Source organism: Marmota monax, unplaced genomic scaffold (genome assembly GCF_021218885.2).
Source record: "Marmota monax isolate L192 unplaced genomic scaffold, Marmota_monax_Labrador192_F-V1.1 WCK01_AAM20220418_F8-fsc00022, whole genome shotgun sequence".
Taxonomy (NCBI): domain Eukaryota; kingdom Metazoa; phylum Chordata; class Mammalia; order Rodentia; family Sciuridae; genus Marmota; species Marmota monax.
In genome coordinates, this window is record NW_026695215.1 from 969,816 (window position 1) to 986,454 (window position 16,639).

At 45.8% G+C, this 16,639-nt stretch overlaps 2 protein-coding genes across 12 annotated transcripts in view; one reads left to right on the forward strand and one right to left on the reverse strand.

Moving 5' to 3' along the window:
- Med12l (mediator complex subunit 12L) overlaps positions 1-16,639 on the forward strand; it is a 266,032-nt gene that overhangs the window by 185,599 nt on the left and 63,794 nt on the right. For all 6 annotated transcript variants that reach the window (XM_058574923.1, XM_058574927.1, XM_058574924.1 and 3 more), the window contains one exon: positions 13,758-13,905. In XM_058574923.1, coding sequence (XP_058430906.1) covers positions 13,758-13,905 — 148 coding nt within the window. The remainder of the gene's footprint in view (positions 1-13,757; positions 13,906-16,639) is intronic.
- The window catches only part of P2ry12 (purinergic receptor P2Y12), a 42,059-nt gene continuing 28,891 nt past the window's right edge, over positions 3,472-16,639 (reverse strand). The window contains exons 2-5 of one of the 6 annotated variants that reach the window (XM_046431233.2): positions 16,104-16,158; positions 13,533-13,874; positions 7,118-7,283; positions 3,472-5,453 (exon numbers count right to left, since the gene is read on the reverse strand). In XM_046431233.2, the coding sequence (XP_046287189.1) occupies positions 4,413-5,441 (1,029 nt within the window). In that variant the 5' untranslated portion in view covers positions 5,442-5,453; positions 7,118-7,283; positions 13,533-13,874; positions 16,104-16,158 and the 3' untranslated portion in view covers positions 3,472-4,412. Of the gene's footprint in view, positions 5,454-7,117; positions 7,284-13,532; positions 13,922-16,103; positions 16,159-16,639 lie in introns of those variants that run through there. The other 5 variants (XM_046431234.2, XM_046431231.2, XM_058574929.1 and 2 more) reach the window with 5 other exon arrangements.

Sequence of the window (16,639 nt, forward strand, 5' to 3'; positions counted from 1 at the left end):
GAACATGGTGGGGAACATGTGGTGGAGCAAGCTCCTGTCTCCTGGTGGCTGGGAGGGGGGACCAGGGAGTGGAAGGGCCTGGGGACACATGCCCTCCACAGGCATGCATCCCCCACCTCTTCCACCAAGCCCCCTTCCCCGAGAGTTACCACTGTCTCCCAGTAGTCCCACAGCTGGGAAGAAGCCTTGGGAGACATTAGACACAAACTACAACCAAAGGAAAGCATGTGTTTGAAAATTCAAATGCACGTGGATATGTAGCAGAAGGTGAAATTTAATCCCCCTTACATACATACATGCATATATATATATATATATATATATATATATATATATATATCACATACAACAATGTATATGTGCACAGAAATATATATACAAACATGTATATTTACATACATATACACAGTTATTTACACAGTGGGTTTTGTTTCATTTCATATTTAGACTGATTAGTGCATTTAGACTGATCTGTTTTTTTTACAGAATGAACACATTTATAATAATTTAATAATGAATATATAAATCTACCATAGCTTAGTTAAGCTGCCACTGGTTGGAACTTAGTTTGTTTCCAGTTTTTGTTATTTAAAACAATGCTGTAAGCTAGGCACAGTGGCACACACCAGTGCCAGCCGCTTGGGAGGCTGCAGCAGGAGGATGGCAAGTTCAAGGCCAGTGTGGGCAACTTAGTGAAACTCTGTGTCAATTTAAGGACTGGAGATGTAACTCTGTGGTAGAGCACTGGCCTAGCATGTTTGGAGGTCCTGGGTTCTATCACCAGTACCACCAAAACCATCTTTATGTATTCTTGTGTATTTGTTCTAACATATTTGCAAGAAATGTCTAGAAGTAGGATTGCTGAATCAAACGTCTTGTTTCAGAATATTGAATGTTCTCTTCCAATGGTTGTCCCATCAAGGGTGGGATTCTTTAACACTGCCATTAAAAATATTTTTAAATCAGTTAGAAACTTATGGGTGAAAAAAAACCTATGCCATAAATATAAATTTATATTGTAATTGGTGGGGTGGATATGTATCCTTTCCTGTTTTTATTGTCCCTTTCTATTTCTCCTGGAAAGTCCTTCTCATGCCCTGTTCCCGACTCTTTCTCAGGACCTCTTAATTAGTGATGAGTCAAGGGGCTTCCACATTCAAAGTCCTAGCTGGCGGTGTCCTGCCCCTCCCTGAGCATTGTCCTCTGAGTGTGCCAGCTCTTTGCAGTGTCAAACCACAGGAGCAGTTATGTGTGTCAAGAGAGTGTTCTGATGCTGCAGATTTTTTCTTCCTGTTCTTCAAGTACTGGGCAGGGGATCTGCAGTCTCTCTCTCTCTCCCCCTCCCTGGCCCCGTCTCTTTTGGTACTGGGGATTGAACCCAGTCATGCTTAGCCATTGAGCCGAATCCCCAACCCTGTTTATTTTGGCAGATTCTCACTAAGTTGCTTAGGGCCTCTGGAAATTGTGGAGGCTAGCCTGGAACTTGTGATCCTCCTGTGTCAGCCTCCAGAGCCACTGGGATTATAGGCATACATCATGGCAGCTGGCACAATCTCCTTTTAAAAAAGAAGAGCTAGTTAGGACATTTTTCAGTTTGGGTGCCATGAGCCTGTCTCCATGCAGCACAATTGTTGCCATCATGGAGCAGCTGCAGATGAAGCCTGCGTGGCGTAGAAGTGCTGCAGTGAACCAGACTTAGGAACATTCCAGATTGAACTTGGTATTGAAATGACACGGAGTTCAACTCTTCTCTCGAGCTCTTTCCCCACTGGCTTTGAAAATGTACCCAACACTCTGAGGTCCTGGGCTGTGAGAGGAACTCACGGTGGGTGGGCTGGGCTCAGACTGTGGTTCACTGCCACCTGCTGCAGGTGTCTCCTGTAGGGAAGCCACTGAGAGAAACCACGCGGCACCGCATCCCCCACTGGGGACCCTCGGGGCTATGTGCAGGACTCCCACTGTCTCCTCTGCTGCATCTCTCACTATTGTACCTAGGCCCACAAAGTTGGCTTTTTTTTTTTTTTTAAATAGAAGTTATCATGGAACATGGAGTTCCTTGCATTCATCAGAATTTCTAACCCTAATTTCTAATTCTAACAGAATTTCTAACTGTCTTTGAGGAGAGAATCACCAGCAGTGTGGTGCTGAGTCTGATGAGGGTTCTCATGGGATCTGTACATAGCTGTAAAATAGAGGTTTCCGAATACTTCACAGCTCTTCTGTACTGAAATGTCACTGTCTCCATAGCAGTTCTAGTTTTTTTGTCTCCCGTAGAACAGTATCATCTCAGTTAGAAGTGGGTAGCAGGAGGATTGTCCAGGCCATCTATCCACCCTGTCCTTTCCCAGCATGCTCCATGGTACCATGAGGACTCAGTTTTAACCCACTCTCTGCCTCTGACGTGGACGAGCGGGGGTGGGTGTCCTTCGACGCATAGGCAAAATAAGGTTTGCTGATCATAGTCTCCAGCACCTGGGTATCATATATCCTGGTATTGTATGCACTCCTCTCACAGAGCATGGCTACTGGGCATCTGATATAACAGTGAACCTTCGCGGCAGGACTGACCACTGCTCAGCGCCCAGCAGTAGATGGCACATGTGTGATTTTGGCCCACATCTCTGTGCCTCTCTGCTGACATCCAGTGCTCACTGAGAGCAGTGCCACAGAAGGATAGTGTGGGTGTTCCAGAGTGGACACCACTTAGGGAGCTGAATGGGCTCATCTCTGTACTGAAATCTAACCCAGCAGCAGTCTGAGTTTGGATGACTCGGAAGTTCAGCAGACTTCCACTGTTCTACTTTCCCCTGACGTTGGAATTTCCATATTGGTACGAGGCCATCTTCTGTTTGAAAATCACCTCTGTTGATGATAAGTAGTTGAGATAAGTGATGTGAACTGCTTTTTGTTATGTACTTTGACTTTTATCTAATTAGTACTCATTGTATACAGTCAGTAAAATGTCACAACTTTCCCCATGAATATGTACCATTACTGTGTCAATTAGAAGTAAAAATATATTTACAAAAATCTAGTATGGCCAGGCACAGTGGAACACATCTGTTATTCCGCAACTCAGGAGACTGAGGCAGGAGGATTGAAAGTTTGAGGTCAGCCTCAGCAAGTTTGCATGGCCCTCAGCCACTCCGCAAGACCCTGTCACATATTAAAGTGGAAAGGATGGGGGATGGAGCTCAGTGGTCAAGTGCTGCTAGGTTCAGTCCCCATTACCACCACAAAACAACCAATCGGATCCCGCATGGCTTGTGTGAAATCAGACTTCCCAGGTATGGCCTGTGAACTTATTGAGGTGACACATTGTCTTCAGAGACACTTTGCACACTGAGACATGATAAAACAGGTTTGCAGCAGTTCTTTCTTAAATGTATGAGGTGTCTGATGTTATTGTGTTGGGGGTGGGAGGAGTCATGGTATGTAGTAACTTTGAAAAAGGAAATTCCAACAAAGTGATAAGGTTAATATAAAGTTTTATATTATACACACAAATACAAATATATGATTCCAAACAGTTCACTCACTTTCATGTAGTAGTTACACCGTACGACTTTGTAATCATATTTTGTTCATTTTTCTTACTAAGAGAAAATGTTTTATTAACTCAAGTAGCAAGTATTTCTAGAAGCCAGTTAATAAAGATTAAGTGTCAATGATGGTATTGTGTTCATCGAAGTTGTCAATATATTAGTAAAACTCTCTTCTCAAGTGTTAAGGAAATACAAATAATTCTTTTAGTTTTATTATATCATAAAAGTGACTGTCCTTTCTGTAATGATTTTCTTAGCTGTGCCTATTCTTTATTGGAACGGCATGCCTTAAGTCTGTTATCTTAATGAACATTTCAAACAATTCAGTTCCATTAAATACCATTTCAATTAGTTTAGTCTGTGGATTTTGTTCATGTTAAGAGCCAGTGGTTATTATGCTTTGTGTACCCACTGAAGTTTTTCTAGGTTTCACAGTAGGTCTGGGTTTGGTTTGGGGGTCTTGGATGTACTTCTACCTTAATAGGTGTCATTTGGGTCAGGGAATTATATCAGATTGGTCATTCTTTTCCAGGGGGTTATAAAACACACAGTTGTGAGCACTGACATATGGAAGCTAGCAGTAGGTGTCAGCAAGTGACCCACTTTGCAGGAGCTCTGCAGACCTGGCTTCTGCTTTACATGCAGCATGGCAGTAACACGCTGCTTGTCCCGCAGGGAGCTACATGGGGTTAGGTAGCCTCGCTTGCTGGGAGCATGCGAAGCTGGCTCCCTTAGTCTCTGCTGCTCTTTCCAGGAGTCATCACTACTGACTCCGCCACTACTTGGTGAGGGTCCTGGCTGGCTGGGTGCTTTCCTTGGAGGAGTTCTGGACCCCAGCACACTGAGACTGTCCCCCAGGGAACTTGCTTACATTGGAGTCTCTTCGCTTGGGTCATCAGCACCCTCTGCTTTCTTCTTGTCCCCCCGGGATGGGGCCATTGCAGAACTGGGGCACTTGAGCATACTTATCAAGGAATTCCTAAAGGACTTGCAAAGAAAGAAATAGATGAAGGGGTCCAGGCAGGCATTCAGGGAGGTGAGCCACAAGGTGCTCTCCTTCACGTAGAACAGGGTGTTCTGTGCCGCGCAGTCGAAGACCTCCCGGGTCTGGCTCAGGGTGTAGGGGATGCGGGCAAAGTGGAAAGGCACAAAGCACAGGAAAAACACCGCGATGACGATGAACACCCTGACGTTCACCTTCTTCCTGGGCGCCTTGCTGGACCCCCGCGTCCTCATGTAGGACCTGTAGAGCTCTTTAGTAATGAGCGTGTAGCACACGATGACAATTAGGAAATTGATCCAGAAGATGACCTGGCAGATGTAGTTGGTGATCTCGTGCCAGACCAGCCCGAACTCCGACTTGAGGAAAGAGCACTTCTTCACGCTCTTGTCCCTCGGCCGCCTGTTGGTGAGGATCATGTTGGGCAAGGACAGTAAGAACATGAAGGCCCAGATGACCACGGAGAGCACCTTGGCGCCCAGGAGGCTCTTGGGGCTGGATGTCTTGAACGGCCGGGTGGTCTTCTGGTAGCGGTCGATGGTTATCAGGCCTAGGAACGAGATGCTGATGTACATCGTGAAGTAGAACACGACGGAGGTTACCTGGCAGACAAAGGTCCTCAGGGGCCCGGGGCCCAGCTTGGCATCACTGAGGATTTTGAATGGAAAAGTCAGAATCATGAGGAGATCCGAAATGACCGTGTTCTTAAGGAAAATAATGAAGTTGGATTTACTGCGAATTTGAAAGAAAATCCTCATCGCCAGGCTATTGGTGACAAGTCCCACGAAGAAGAGGAGGGTGTAGAGCAGTGGGAAGAGCACCTGGGTGATCTTGTAGTCCCGGGCACACACGCTGCTGTTGCCCGGGGCCAAGGTGAGGTTGTCACTGGGTAGCATTTCCTCTGCCACCTGGAGAGGGGGCAGGGGAGGCTTGTTTTAGTACCAGGGAGCTGGTTTTGCTATTACCCCCCACCCTTCCCCCAAACTTGATTTTTTTTTTTTCTGGTGCTCATTGGGACTCTTAGTAGGACCACAGGAAGCAGAGTCTTGGAATATTTCTCCTTAGCGAGCACTGCGTCCCCAGCTGGGCCAGGTGACCTGCAGCACTTACCCTGCTCTGCAGGCACTCTGTACTTCTGGCCTGCAGCGGGAGAAGGCCCTGGGCCTTCTCAGTGGCCACCTGCGTTTGTGTAGAGCAGGCAGCAGAGGCCACGTCCTGCCTTTGCCTGTGGGTTTATGCTTGTGGCCCCCTGCCCCCCCACCAGCCTCCTTCCTGGCCCCTGCACTCTAAGGGCTTGAGGGAGAGGTGAGTGGCAATTGCCCGTAGGACCTTAGAGAGCAGCAAGACACGGGATTGGAGCACTCTGGGAAACCTGTTAGATAAGGAAGATACTGAATCTGAGGCCAGAACAGAAGAAGCGACAGCATTTTCCTGTATGCTAGAGGACATTCCTACCCCTGCATGGCTCAGCCACCCCTTAAAACCTTGGCCTCACAGAGACACATCATTTAGTAGCAGATGTTTTCCATCCACCTGTATCTCATTTGCAAATTGAGTATATTTAAAGTCTTATGTACATTTCCTGAATATCATTCAGTTTAAATTTCAAAATAGAAAATAAAAAAGGAAGTGTCTCTGTATAGTGGTCATCAGTCGGCTTGTTCAGAACAGCCAGGGCTGGTTGCCTAGGTTGATGGGGTGTATGATGGCAGCTAAGATGAAATGAAACCAGGTTGTCTGGTCTTGTGTTGTCACCACAACAGGCTGCCATAGAGAAGGCTGACACTGACTTGAATGTGCTGTCTCACATCTCAGTTGCAAAACTTGATGAAGTTTGCAATCTGTTTCATCACAGACAAATAGAACTGAATTTAATAAAAATTTTTCCTGGTATTCAGACATGATTATGTTGACAACACAAATATCTAAATTAAAAACAAATCGTTCATGTAAGATATTTAACAAATGAAGGTAACACTAAATTCCGTCTGATATTAACAGGTTCTTTTTTTCTCTGTCCATCCTTGTATAAAATAAAACAAGAATCCTGTTGTCCCAGTATGTCTTTAATTTTTAATGCCTTCCCCACCTACTAAACATTTCAATAAAAGGAAGAGCTAAATGTCACCAGCACCCCAGCATTTCAAGGATAGGTGTTCACTGAATGTCCCCCCATGTTCCTGCTCTTTTCTTGCTCTTGTTTGCTCCCTGGCAGAGTTAGCAATTCTGGTTTGGGAATGTTCCTTTGGCATAGAATGTAAGTTTTTTAAAAAAGTATTCTTGATACCAAGAATTTCCGCTCCCTCCATATATGCGTATCATTCTGTAGTCAAGATTAAATAAGTAAAGCTGTTTATATTTTATTTTCCATGCTTTGTGTTAAGTTTTTTAGTGTAGAGCTTAACTATTGTCCCCGATATCATTAATATGGCTTGTATTTTAATTTTTCCTCCAAATTTGTACCTATATTATTACTTTAGATTTTCAATTTTAAGAAAAACTTGTGACAAAATGCACACACACACCCCCAGTGTGAACACATGCCGTCCAGGACCTCTCGGTAGAACATTACCTGGTTACGGGGCTGACACTGCGGGACTCGAATGTCTCCGGTGATGGTCCTCCGTACAGTTTTCAGACTGGCTTCTGATATTTTCCTGTTAGCGTCTTAGTTTAGTTGTCAATCGTCTTTGTGATGGAGAATTTGCAGAGTTTTCATCAGTGAAATCTAAGGGGTTCTAGAGAGAAAAGGAGAGAGAGAGAGAGAGAGACGAAGAAAGAACTTCACAAATCAGAGGTTACCTTGAACACTGTTGCCCCAAAGCTAGACAGACACTGAACTTCCATCTGTCTGCTTTTAGAACTTCTGCTTTTATTTCCTGGGAAAATGTGGGGGCAAGGGTGGCTGAGAAGTCATTTTCTAAAAGCCATTTGAAATCTTACAGCTTCTTGTTGGAACCTGCCATAGGGTTGCTGATTAATAATAATTGGAGTTCTTTGGGTTATTTTCCTTGCAAATTATAATTCCACGTTGAAATCGAGCCTTCAAAGTCTGCTTCCTGCAGACGGCTGCAGGCTTGTTTTCTCACTTGCTTCCTCCCCTGAAAACACACTGTGCCCAATGCTGGGTGATCTATTACCTGCTAAGAGGTAATAACATTAACTCCAAATGTGTGTTGGCTAGGGATGTACAGCCTCTCACCCTGGTTTTTTCCTCTGGTTAATAATGTCATTATTTTAAATCTGTGTTTGATTAGCTCCTTTGTAGGCAAAGCAGTTTCCTGCCATTATACATGGTCAGAGTCTACAATTACATTAGGGAAGCAGCTATGTGCATTGCCAGGCTGCTCCAGAAAGCATCCTTCCTGCTCTTCTTGAAGAGATCTCACATGTAAATGTATTCTAAAGTTTCTTTTTTCCTAGCTTTGAGTTTGGGGGAAGGATAACCTCGAGTTAAGGCATCCTGTGTTCCTACTGCAGAGAGTTTTTTAACTTTTAAACCAATGGGGAAAAGATAGGGGTGAAAATGAGGGTGAGACTTGTTGCTGCTTTTTACCTTTTTGTAAATATCACTGTGCTCATACATGGACACACACAACACACAACACACACACACACACATGGCTATGAAGTCTCTCTTACAATATTTTCTCACTGGAGACTGTCAGATGCCCGTTTAAGCCACCTGACCCTGAAAGTGAGTCCAGTCTTTAAGTGAAAGTGTCTCAGGTTGGAAAAGCCTGATACCATACAGCAGAGCCAGGTGGCCGCTTCAGCCTCTATGATAAACCTCAGCACCATCCACGGTTTGTCATGTGCCACTGGGAACAGGGCTAAGTTTGGTTGTTTTCTCTGATTGAGATGGTTTAGAAGAATGAACAACTTTTATTTTCAAGTGGTTTAATTGGTTTTTTAATTTTACCACATCCATTGAAGACATTTGTCACTTTCTGCTCATCTAAAAGTATTTGGTTCAGCTAGGATTGCTGTGAACCCAGGGGCCCTTCCTTGGAAGGGCAAGATTCTGTGGTCCTTGTGGAACCAACTGTGGAGCTATAATAAGACATTCCATCAGCTCTTGGGCTCATTTAGTTCTAACAGACTATGGCTCGAACTGTGGTCTTCGTGATGTTAATGAGCATCTTCACAAGACAATTTTTTAATTTTTACTTATTTTTTTGGTACTGGGGATTGAACTCAGGCACTGGACCTCTGAGCCAGCCACATCCCTAGCCCTTTATGTATCTTATTTAGAGACAGGTTCTCACTGAGTTGCTTAGCACCTTGCTGTTGCTGAGGCTGGCTTTGAACTTGAGATCCTCCTGCCTCAGCCTCCTGAATTGCTGGGATTATAGGCAAGCGCCACAGCACCTGGCACAGGACATGTTTTAAAGCAAGGTGTCACTGCAACAGCTGGCATAGCTTTCTCCCCTGGAGTATGAGCGTGTGAGTTAGATTCACAAAAGACCCTCGGGCACGGGTACTCGGCCTGGGAGAATGCTCCTTCCTTTGGTTTTTGCTTGGCAGCAGAGGACTAGTGTACCATGGGCTCTCAGCTGATGTAGGACAAGACCCGTGTAACCAAGTCAGACCTGTCTCCTGCTCCCTAGATCCACAGCAAGGTCGCGCCCTCAGAGGTGTCCTGATGGGAAGCAGCTGCGGCCTTCCTGTGCCTTGGCGCAGCCTCCTCACCCATACACCCTCTTCCTGCCAGCTTCGAGGGCTTGCTACTGGCACAACATTCATTTGAGATTATTTTCTTCCAGAGACATTAGTTTGAGAGACATTGAGAGATTGAGCTGAAAGAAATAATGTTCAAAGGCATCTTGTAAGTGCTCTTTGTTTTAATAAACATTTTTAAGAAAGATATTGTTCTTTCTTTAATTTTTTTTTTAGTTGTAGATGGACACAATATCTTTATTTGTTTATTTATATATTTATTTTTATGTGGTGCTGAGGATTGAACCCAGGGTCTCACACCTGCGAGGCGGGTGCTGTACCACTGAGCCACAGCCGCAGCCCAAGCTATTGTTCTTAAAGCTGTGTTTACTCCTTTTTGTAGAGATGAGGTTGTAGAGATGAGGTGGCAGGGTGCCCTGCAGCTCTCCCAGGGTGTGCGCAGGCTTCCATTTGAATGTTGACACGTAACAAGGAAAGGACTTTGGGGAAGTGCTAAATGCAGTGTTTTATCAGGGCAGTTGCATCTATTTCATCTGTTTCACAAGTGGTTGGCATAAAAGGAAGCACATTCAAAATGGGATTGTTTTTGTTTTTCTTTAGTACTTTAGTAATTTCTGAATTCTGTGATTATTAAACAAGCAGCTGCCATAGACTCGCCACCATCTTTGTGAACACACACACATTTCAGTCACATCTGTAATCACTTATTTTAAAGTGGTTCGAGTGGCTCCCAGAAGACCTCAACCGTAGCCCTCCTCCTTCCTTCCAGGGGTGTTAGGCTGAAGACACGCATTTTGTTCCTATGGGGCACTCAGCTCCCCAGGTTTCAGGTGTGCACCCCCCTAGTTCCTTGCTCACCTTAGTCTCTGTGGGTGCAAGTGGTAGCTGCGGGGAGAGAGAGTGACTGGTCTGGGGCCGAGACAACAGGACTTGACCTGCATTGGGTGGGCCAGCCTGAGTGGACCTGACTTCTGAAGCCTCTCCAGTGGTTCTTTCCTGTCCACTCACTGTATCCCTTGGAGATAAGCCATAGAGCAAACCTTGGAGGTGATCTCAGATCCTACATGTTACCTGCAACCCTGCAAGCTTGGAACCCACCGGTGCCTTGGGGAACGTTTGGTTCCTTTTGTAGCTTGGCTTTCTTCTCATTTGATATAAATTGCCATGTGAAGAGTCTCCTGTCTTCTACTTGTGCAACATTTGACATACACACATCTTGTAACCTATTCAAAAACAGCAGCTTGGCGATGTGCAAGAGGGCTCTCTCTGAAAGCTGGTACGCTAATGGCAGTCACCTTTCCCTGAATGTGGTCCCTCTGTCTCTCCACATTCACGCAGACCCCAGCCCATCACCTCCTGTCTCCTCATCAGTTGTTTGCTCTTCGATCTTGATGTCCTTTAAGGACAGTTCTAGATTTTAATGATAGCTGAGGGACCAGCGTCTGCTGCTGGTGGCCAAGTGGACCTTGTCTTGACGCTGCTGCCCACGCCGTCCTCCTCAGTGCAGGTCACCTCTCCAACCTCCCTCATCACTGCGGTCTTCACCCCTTGTTTCAGCTTCCTTCTGCTGTGGCTCTGGAGCAGCTTCTGTTTGAGGTCCCCAGATGGTCCCCAGAATCTCCTGTCCACAGCTTGGTCCAGCACTGTCGATCCTGTTTCCTGTGTCTGCTCCCTGGCTCTCGAGAGCCTGCCTGTGACTTTACGTGTAGTTCTGAGGCCTTGTGTGCGTCCACGGTGGCTTCTGCATGTCCTGCCCTCTCGGCTCTGTACCCCTCCTGAAGGGAATGTGGATGTCCTGCACCTTGCTGGATCTGCCACACTGGCTTGGGCTCGACTCAGGGTCCCTGAGTTGGCATCAACGCAAACACATCTGTGGTCCACTTCCAATCACCCTCACTTCCTGGCACAGATAACGTCCTCCCAGCCCTTAGGATGTCTCTTTTTCTCTCTTTCAATTTCCTTGATCAATTTTTCAAGTGGTTCTCTCTTAAAATCCAGTGAGATGTACATTCACTCCTTGGACCCAGGCACCTGACCCTTCCCTAAGGTCCTTCGGATTCCTCTTGGTCTTTGTCCCCACAGCTGGCTTTGCTCTCTATGCTGCGGTTTTTTTTTTTTTTTTGTCCTGGGGATTGAACCCAGGGCTGCCTTACCAATTACATTCCCAGGACCCTCCCCAGCGCTTTTTTTTTTTTTTTTTTAAATGAGACACACTCTTTAATAAGTTGCCCAGCTGACCTCTACCTCGCTGTCCTGCCTCAGCCTCCCGAGCTGCTGCAGGTGCAGGCGAGTCCAGCTCCCTGCAAACATTCTTGCTCACACTTTCTATTTTTCTCTCACTTCTTGCCCACAGTTTTGTCTGCACTTAATTGTCAAGTGAAGCTTCCTATAAAGCTGTTTTTTGTTCTTACCTTCATTCTTGCTCAGTCCCTTTAGCTATATATTCATTTGCCCATGTAGTTTTTTATGTGATGTACTCAGCAGGTATTAAAGCCACCTTGGTGCTTATTAAGAACATAAGAATGAGTAAAACAAGCAAGATACGTCTTTTACAAAGCTGTGTTCTAACTGGGGAGACACCTAGAAATGAACAGACACCTAGAAATGAACAAGTGACATTGTGAGAAGTGCTCTGGCTCTCCTCCCTCCTCCCTGTCCTTCTGTGCTGAGGCTCTCAGTGACTGGGTGACAGAGTGGAGGACCTGACACTGCACTTGTGCACAGCCTTTCAGCAGGGGTGATGGATGGAGGCTGTTGGTAGTGTTTTAGGCAGGAAGAGCAAAGGAAGGAGCCATGCTAGGGTCTCTGGGGAATGTTGAGCGATGCAGCAGGGTGAGGGCGGAACCCAGACTGGGAACCACCTGCTGGGAGCCGTGTACAGGAGGCTCCCACCATCTCACATCACACCCTGTATCTCAGTGGCACTCACAGAACACCAACAAGCAAGGCAGTGGTACCCTGTTTCTCAGGGGAAGGAACTGAGAGTGGACAAGGTTCTTTAACCAGGTCACAGAGCCGTCAAGTGGTGTGACCATGGCATGCTCACTGTGGGCTGGGCTGCTGTTGGTGCAGCATGCGGCCCAGTGTCCTGTGCTGTCGTGATGAGCACAGAGACCGTTCTAGATTGCCCTCCTCCCCACCATCCCCGTGTGGACTTCTGGCTCTGCAGCAGGGTCTGTAGCATGTTGTCTTGCCCGAGGTGCCTGCCGTGTAGAGTTGACTTTGGTCAGTCTTCCCATCACCCCGCACACAAACATTTATGTTAGGGTCTTCTGACGAAGCCTTTGCTGGAAGCAGTTGCCAGGGTACAGGATGGGCCCTGCCCGAGGTTTGTAGTTTTCAGATTTGAGCCCAAGTTCCCTGATAGATGAGCAAGGTGGACAAGTAAATGGCTTCTAGCAGAGTATGACAGAAAAGAGGCATGGCCCTGAGGCAGGCGTTGCACATGGAATGAGGGACAGAATAGAGGAGGCAAAGAGCCACGTGACAGCTGCAGGACGCACAGGCTCCATTCACGTCTGCAGAGGCAAAGTGCTGTTGGTGCCAAGTCCCTGTAAGTGGCCTGCGACTGGGGCCCCAAGCACTGGAGTCTGCCACTCTTGGCTGCGGCCATTACTAATGGTGACACAGTGCCCTTGTGTCCCCAGGAGAAGTGTTCCTCCCCCAAGCTCCTCAGAATACAATGCTGGGCAGCAGGGAAAGCGCCTGGCCTGGACAGAGATGTGCCAGGCGATGGCAAAGGAGGCATATGAAGGGCGGGGCTGCAGAGGGTATGGAAGGCCAGGGCCAGGGAAGGCCAGGGCCGGGGCTGGGGAGCCAGGAAAACGCCCACAGCCAGGTGGATATTCCCCTGGCTGAGCTGGGCACCCCGTGGTGTGTGTATCCGCGCTTCTGTAAGGCCAAGACCAGATGATTTCCCTTGGGGGAAGAAGAGCCACATTCTCTGTTGGGGTGGGGCAGGGTCACTAGGCAAGTGAGGGGGCAGCAGAACAGGTGCGGCTTAGGATCAGCCACCACACCAATGAGACCCCCGCTCCTAACTGTTTTGTCACTTGAAAATAAATATAAATGTCTCATACCGTCATGTCAGAAGTAAATGAAATATTTTGCTACAGTATTGAAGATCCTAGTAGGAATTTTCTCTAAATATGAAACATAAACCATCACTGCATACCTAAAACCAAACTTAGTAAGAAATACCATTTTCCTTTATGAAAAAGTTCAACTGGATGTTATGTTACATGATATGAGATTAATACCATGTTTAGCCTTAAATAATGAAAAGTTTTTCAGTAGTCAGAACTTACTCTGTGTTGTTTGCCCACCTCAAATGCTCCTATGAAGACTGCAGGTCGGTCGACACCTTTTTCTTAAGGTTTAGCAAGTTCCAGACTGGAACACCATGGCTGGTGGAGGTGGAGGCGTCCCACAGGGTAGGGACGGCTGCAGGTGCTGCTCTGGGATTCAAGACTGAGCTGGGCAGCTCCGCCCCTGTGCACAGTTTCAGAACAACCACATCCCCCGCTTTTCAGGATGAGTCCTCGAGTCATGAATGTAACCAGCGCACAATCCTCCTCTACGGAGTGGGCAAGGAGCGCGAGGAGGCCCGGCACCAGTTGAAGAAGATCACCAAAGACATCCTGAAAATCCTGAACAAGAAGAGCACCACAGAGACAGGCGGTAAGGCCTCCACGCACAACTCCCGCAGGGCCTGCTGTCCCCCCTCTTTGCAGCGTTTATCAAAATGCTCTGTGTCACTGTCTCCAGTGTGTTTCCTCTCACTGATGACTGTCACATTGAAATATGAATAAGCACATTTAAGTATTTAGAGCTGGAGTCCATTAGTAGCAGTCTTTGGATTAACAGGCCATCGTGTAAAGGTAGATGCAGGTGATTTTTATTCTGTACCTTTCTAATCTGGACCAGAGTTTCCAGGTAGTAATGAAGGGACTCCTGAGGCGGAGTGGGAAGACCCCAGTCTAGAGGAGCTCCCCCTCCCCATATCTTTTCTGCCATTACCCCGGCTCGCAGTTTGCTTTGCTGTGGGCACTGACGCACACACGACAGTCACAACCATCACAGTGTAATTGCTGGTCTGTTCTTAGTGACTCAGAAGAGGAACTCAGTGGGTATGGAAGCCACAATGTCACCAGATAATCTCAGCTAGAAGGGAAAATTAGGCCTTTGCAGGTAATGGCCTTGTCACTTGCAATTCTTTCTCTGTGTTTTTTTGTAGTTTTTATAGTGAAGCCATATCTTTATGTGGTGTCATCACCTTGCACAATTGGACCTTTGTAGTTATCCTTTTCAGATCTGCTTAATTGCTTTTTCAAGGTTTATTTCATTATGCAGTCATATGATTTAAAATATGATATCATTATACACACACACACACACACACATATACATCCCTTCCACTCATTTTTTTTTTCCAAATCCTTCAGGAATATGAAGAAAGAATGTCTACATTTTCAAACAGCCTTCTTCCTGCCTGTGGCATAAGCCACCTCTCAGCCCCTGGCCACTCTGCTGTGGACCTCTCCACGGGGCATTCAGTCTTAATTTTTTAACAGGCAAAATTACTAGAGCTTATTTTTCTAGATCTTTCCTAGAGAGAATAAGTAATCCAAAACAGCACAAGTAATCCAAACAGCCTCTCTTTCTTCCAGTAAGGGGTGTGTACAGGCATGAAAAGGGCTTCGTGTCTCCTTGGTCTGCTTGGCTCACCTTCCCTCACCCCTTTCACAGCTGGGGAAGGGCCTCACAGTGCACCCGCACTTGGTGGGAGTAGCCACGAGCTGTGCAAATGAGACTTTTGGTGTTCTAGAGCTTGCAGAGGAAAGTGCTCTAAGAAAACTATTTATATTATTGGGTTGTTTTCTCTCTTAGAGAAAAGAGGAAATGAGTTTCAAGAGAAGATTGAATTGAGAAGCCTTGAAACTAGCTAGCAAACAATATTTGAGACTTCTGTTGGTGTGCTTGGAAAGGGGATGGGGTCACTGTCTCCTTTAGGTGAAAGTCCTGTGGCTCAGTCTCAATGACTTGCAGAGGGTACCCAGGTCTGCGTAGAGTCTGGGTTTGGAAGGCTGGAGGAGGTGGAAGGGAAGGAAGTGGGTTGGCCATTCATGTGGAAATGGCTTCCTTCCTTCATGGTTTTTAGAGCCAGACTATTGTCTGTGCTATCTTTGTAGCAGTCCCTGAAGTGAAGGCACTTCTAGCCCCTGAACTTGGAAAACCATTGTTCTCTGTGCCTTCTGAGATGTCAGTAATGGAAACCCACCGCGAGCAGCCTCCTCCATCCTCCTGTCTTTCCTTCATTTTAGATAAAACTCCTCAACCAGAAAGATGTCAGTCAGGGATGCAATAAGTCTCCTCTGGTTAACAGCCTGCATGTGAAGTCATTGCTTGTCATTTAGTATGAGCACCAGAGGCTGGCCAGTTATACTCAGAGTAATGGAAATTTACCCTTCCTCTTTTTTTTTTCCTGGAAAAATGAAGACTGGTAGGGAGAAAAGAGCTTGTGTTAGCATTTATTTCAGTTCAGGGAACATAAAATAAGATTTTGATACTGGGTGTGGTGGTGCCTGCCTGTAATCCCAGCAACTCCCAACTCCCAGAAGCTGAGGCAGCATCATTGCAAGTTGGAGGCCCACCTTGGCAACTTGATGAGACCCTATCTCAAAAAAAAAAAAAAAAAAAAAAAAAAAAAGGCTGGAGATGTAGCTCAGTGGTTCTCAGAGGTTTCTGCCCTCAACCTCCCCACTCCTCCCCACCCCTCCCCACCCCCTCCCTGCAAAGAAAACAAAAAAAAAAAAAAAAAAAGGAAGGTTTTATGGTTCCAAGCCATTAATAGTGTTGTTAGATCAGCCAGGTCTTACCCAGAAGAATTTCCAATCTAGTAGCATTTTCATTGGAACTTGCTCAGACTTCCTTCTGCATTTGCATGAAAACATTAATGAATTTTATTAGAACTATTTGTTTAAAAGGCCAATAATATCAGGGCTTAAACATTTTCAAATGAAAATTAAGCAACAAAAGATCAATAATATATGTTATGAAAGCAAGTTAACCTAAAATAGATAGGGGAAATATATAATTATGACTATATTTTAGTCACACAAATATCATTCAAATAAATATTAAGAACCACTGCTAATTTGTTACCTTTTTTTTATTTTTTAAAAAAGTGGATGTAAATTTCCAAGAGTACTTTGCATCCTTTTACATGAGGTTTTAAGCAGTTTGTTATATTTAGGTATATGGAGCCTATCTGCAGAAACAGAGGTGTGTTTTGGATTTCTTAGCTGGATCTATGAACTCAAGTCTGTTGGTTTTATGTATTGGTTTTGTCCCAGGGAAGGACTGAATTAATACATTAACTTCATTTTTAAAGCAATTTGTATGCCCAACTACT